This window comes from Fusarium oxysporum, chromosome 7, assembly GCF_000149955.1.
Source record: "Fusarium oxysporum f. sp. lycopersici 4287 chromosome 7, whole genome shotgun sequence".
In the NCBI taxonomy this organism is placed as follows: domain Eukaryota; kingdom Fungi; phylum Ascomycota; class Sordariomycetes; order Hypocreales; family Nectriaceae; genus Fusarium; species Fusarium oxysporum.
Window position 1 is genome coordinate 1,850,847 of NC_030992.1, and position 4,726 is coordinate 1,855,572.

At 47.4% G+C, this 4,726-nt stretch overlaps 2 protein-coding genes across 2 annotated transcripts; one reads left to right on the forward strand and one right to left on the reverse strand.

The window, feature by feature from the left end:
• Positions 1–1,090: 1,090 nt before the first annotated feature.
• Positions 1,091–3,915, forward strand: FOXG_19031 (uncharacterized protein). The gene is made up of 2 exons (XM_018399204.1): positions 1,091–1,497; positions 1,553–3,915. Exon 2 carries the CDS (start codon positions 3,016–3,018, stop codon positions 3,436–3,438), a length of 423 nt encoding a protein of 140 aa, XP_018240478.1. The 5' UTR covers positions 1,091–1,497; positions 1,553–3,015; the 3' UTR covers positions 3,439–3,915.
• FOXG_19032 (uncharacterized protein) lies at positions 1,931–2,129 on the reverse strand (the record flags this gene model as incomplete). The annotated part of the gene is made up of 2 exons (XM_018399205.1): positions 1,931–2,041; positions 2,094–2,129. 2 exons carry the CDS (start codon positions 2,127–2,129, stop codon positions 1,931–1,933), a joined length of 147 nt encoding a protein of 48 aa, XP_018240479.1.
• Positions 3,916–4,726: the final 811 nt, after the last annotated feature.

Below are 4,726 nucleotides of genomic sequence, written 5' to 3' on the forward strand. Positions count from 1 at the left end.
ACAGCCTTATGATGGACAGGGGACCCTGTCGCTATGACTGTCAGCAGGTGATAGGGCGGGTAGTATTCTTAAAATTGTGGTTCCGAGTCTGATCCGTTTCTACCATTTTCCCATCGATATCGGTTCATAAGGTAGGCAATATTGAAAAAGTCATAGTCCCAAGATGACAAGTATATCTCGTCCTGGGGGCATATAGACTAGAAACCCAGCAACATGGCCATCTAGGGAACAGGCGAATGTTTGATTTTGCATATGAGCTATGTTGTAATGGAACAGAGTTGTCATGGTGTCGAAAATGTTATCTGTGGAATCGTGAAAGAATGAGCCCCTGGGTGATGATCGAGACCCATACGATTCTAGGCCCGCTAGTCGGTAGCTCCCTGACTCTAATTTGAGATGGTGGCTTTTTCCTATTGCACAGTTGGAATTAGCTAATGCTTGTTGGTATGAAACGGGAAACAAGAAATAGAGAAACCACATCAGATTCCAGGAACTCCAGTGCCCTAGCACCGGGACGTTGGGCGCAGCAAGGCCTGCCCACCATCACCATAAGTGCCGAGCAGCAAGGGTTAGCGCTGAGCAGTGGTACTGCGTGTGACGCTGTCTTAGACGCATCTTGGTATTGATATTGTAGCACTTATTAGGTATCTGGAAACTTGATCTTGGTGATTTATTTGGTTAGAAATCTTTCAAGATTGGGTGGCAGACAGACGGTCTGCATTCCTGATACGGTATTTCAGGCATCATTTAGTGATATTGTGGCTGGGGTTTTGCTGTCGTGTTGCTGCGTGTTTCAAAGTCCCATCGTGCTGCGTTTGGGAGGATGATGGCATAGAGAGGAGCAAACATTGTTACTCATTGAGGACGAGAATAGAGTCTCTGCCTGATCTGCCTGTTGGTATTCGAGGGCACGTGTAATGGCCTATGTACCTAGAGGTAGTAGTATAATTTGGGTATGTGTAACTATAAGTCGACTTTTCAATGGGGAAGAGGAGCCAGGCGAACCATTGCCTTGAATGACTAACTCTCCAAAGTCCCCTAAATTTTGATGCCATTCCGTAATTTCTTTCTCCACGTCCTAATCCTCCCACAAACGAAAAGACCCTGATTGATACATCCTCGTCATATCTATCATGAGCGCATCTCATCCTTTGTCATCAATGCCGTGCGCTTCTGTTCTTGCATGGGTCTAGACCTCTTGATTACATGTCTTATCATTTCGCATACGTCATAAGCCTGCATCTCTCGCCAATATTCATTGATGGTGTTTCTCTAACGGTAACAGGATGGTCGCCGTCACAAGCTTTTGAAGTCACCCTCGGCCGATCAAGACAAAGTCGTTCAATCCGCTCATACATGCAGCTACGATACGTACAGGAGGTACCATGCTGGTACCATGCAGTATGATAGTGGAAGAGGGTGCAATTTCAACTATCGCCATTGCATTGCATCACATTGTTTCCAGGTCTGTAACCCTCCCCTTCAGCCCTGCTGCAGGTCAATTCAACCTCCCTGTCTCAGGCCAATTGATGACTCCTCACACCGAACCCAGGAACCACCTCCAACCTATGGATGGAGTTAATTATGGCCTGTCGCCGCCTATTCCCTGCACTTGCTATGCTGTATGTACCTACAGGACTATAGGCTTTGCACTACGGACTACCCCTGCGCTCGCTGTTGGATCCCTGTCTGGTTGATGCGGTACGGGTACCCAGTAGCCAGGCTCATTCATCCACACCCACTGCGCTGCGCCTTGAGAGCAAGCCCGTGCTTTCTCAGTCTCACTCAATGGATAAGTTGAGTTAAGGCATGTTTCTGGCTTCCTTCGGAACAAGAACCACCCGATGAAACAGACGAAATCGGAGCACAGGGCACTTGACGCACAAGGTCCTAGGAGCCATAGCCTCCGAAAAAAGTAAAGCCCCCAAATTCAAAGGTCCTTTAGACCCCCTCCCCCTCCAGGCTCAAGGCATCTTTGGTCCTTCAGCGGTGGGTCTGCACTATCCCAAGCCTGCAATAGACGCGCCCCAGCCTTTGTCACCTGTCAAGACAGTCAGACTCAACTTGCGGCTATTGCTCTCACGCACTCTTACTGGCGTCTCTGGCGTCACTGGTGCCTTGACACACATCCTGGTGATGTTCTTGGGGAGTGTTGTTTGTCAAGAAAAGCCCCGAACCGGGGCGTGTCTTTATGACCTTCGATGCTCTCATCCAGGCTACAAGCAGGCCTATAAGGCTGCGATGCCTCTTTGGAAGTTAATTGTCTTATCCTCACTTCCTATCTCTCTATTCACAAGATTCATAAAGCAAGCGTCTCTCCATTGATTCTCACTGTCTTGCCTTTAAGCTTCATCCTCCTTGTTCAGTGCCCCTTGTCTTCATTACGAGTCCGACCACGTTCGATTTCATCCTCTGTTGGTTCACATATTAGACATCTTACTGGGTTGTACAATTTCCTGTATCCTAAACCAACGACACCAGGCCAACAACTTCACGGCCCACCACCACAACCATGTGCTATCAACTTGTCGAGCTCTATTCGGCTTGCCGATGCCCCTACTACACCCATGCTGTTGATCGCTGCGCAGCATACGGCCGCCCAGGCCATCCTATCCAGCAGCGAACGATCCTCGTTGGTTACCTATGCTCTGCACACTCGAGTCATGGTGCTCAGTATGCATCACCACATAGCTACTCAGACAGTGGCTACCACAGTGGCTACTCGAGCTCAAAGAGCTATCAATGAACGATTCTGTCTTCGGCAGTGGGATCTTGCTCTCCAAGACTGATAATATTCAAGTTCGACGACTGGGTTTTTTACCTTCTCTCCTGCAACCCATCGCAGCTCTCCTTTTTGCTAGCAGGATTTCGTTGGACTGGTGGAGTTCCGAATGAGGTTCACCGCTAGGCGTATCCTTTTCGCAGACTTCCTCGCTCTATCGTCGCCCATTGGGGCCTCCTCGTTTTGTGGATGACCACTTTTGTTATGGAGATTACAGCAACGTTGCCGAGGGCATGGGAATGAGATATGATATGGACATGAAAACGATCACGACGGAATGCCTTTTTTCGGTAGGGGAAAGTAACTCGCATTGCTGTTCTCCCTTCGCAAGCAATTCTTTTCTTTCTTTTAACTCACGGCATTGTTTTCTTGAACTTGCCGGTAGTTCTTTATTTGCTGGTCAGCTCCAGCATTCATCAACGGACGAAAAATCTCTCAACTCACATTGTCAGATGGCGTTTACTTATTTGGCCTTTTCCCCCTTTGCACAGCGATGGATTGTTTTGGTGCCACTTCATTTTCGCTTGGCTGGAAACAAGTCAGGATACAGCGACATTGGGTTATATCTTGGGACAGCAGGTGCTGAGAGCCTCACGGCGATTTTAGACGGTGGGATTTCTATTCTTGAGCATCAAGGGCTGAGACATTACTGGTAATAAGTCTCCGCCTCCGGACGACGGTACTGCTATTTGTTTTCTTTTTCTACTTTTTCTTCTTTTTCTTCTTTTTCTTCTTCTTCTTCTTCTTCTTCTTCTTCTTCTCCATGGATGTCTTTTTTGACAAAAGATGATCCACATCTTAGGGTCACTGGGACTTTTATCATGGTTTGCATTTGAACTGGCGGGGCTTACTAAAATGCTTGTAGCATTAGATGTGGACAACGGATGGCTGGCCATTATTTCATTTCTTTCGGAGAGGATCTTTCGAAATCTCCGGTGTATTCTTTTTGTTTTCATACTGCATCACCTGGGCCTATAACAAAGCATTGATTGCAACAGTCACCCTTGTCATGTGGTACATATGTTCTTGACTTAGGAGCTGGGTTCCCAATCGAACAACTAGCAACAGGAAGTGTGACGTTGAACGTTCCACGATATGGAAAAAGACAAATTTACCTCTGCTTAATACTCTCAAACTCTTCTCGTGAATCATTAAATTAGCATGAATATCCAAAAGTAGAAAGTATGATTAGTGCCTATTTTGCTGAGGCTTAGTTTCAACTCATCCTCGCGATCATCAGGCAAAGTGGGCCGTATGAAGTCAACTTCTCCACAACTTCACAACCAAGCCTTGAAAGCCTCGGCCGAAAGGGATACGTGCACATTATAATCATATCTCCAAAGTTTTTACATACTTTCTCTAACACAGGTGTAAGACTTCAAAGCGCTGGAAAAACGTTGCAACGGCAATGCTAGATGTGCCATGTGGAGGCCTCAGTTAAGCCACCAGCTCTAAATGCTGAGTTATGCGTCGTACAGACAAGGCAGAAAGGGCTAAAAGATACCTATATCAACTAGATTGAGTCACAGCCTTGCAGTAGCAGTTGCAGTTTCGATAGTTTGTCTAAGCCCATGGACACGGCAATGGTAATGACGTCCGAGGTTAGCGTGTCCTATTATTAGGCCATCCACCCCGGTAGATTGCCAGATCGAGCCACGCGGGAAGGATGGATGTGCTCGGCGAGAGTAAGGCCAATCAGCCTTGAGAAGGATTTCGGCTGTTTTACTCAGGAAACTTTTGACGCAGATTGCAAGGAGGGCTGGGGGCTTGTGTGATTTGCGGGCGGTGCGCGATTAGGCGCACTGGCGCCATGCAGGGAACTATTCCAGGGTGTGAGACGATCGGTCGGGTTGCCAAGGATATTGGGGCATGTGTTTTGGGTAGATAGACAAGGAGTTTGTGTATCAATTAAGGTGATCTTCTACGTTACTCCGAACCTGACCC

Excerpts from the sequence above, each read along its gene's own strand:
- FOXG_19031 (XM_018399204.1), top strand. The coding sequence starts at position 3,016 with ATGGGAATGAGATATGATATGGACATGAAAACGATCACGACGGAATGC.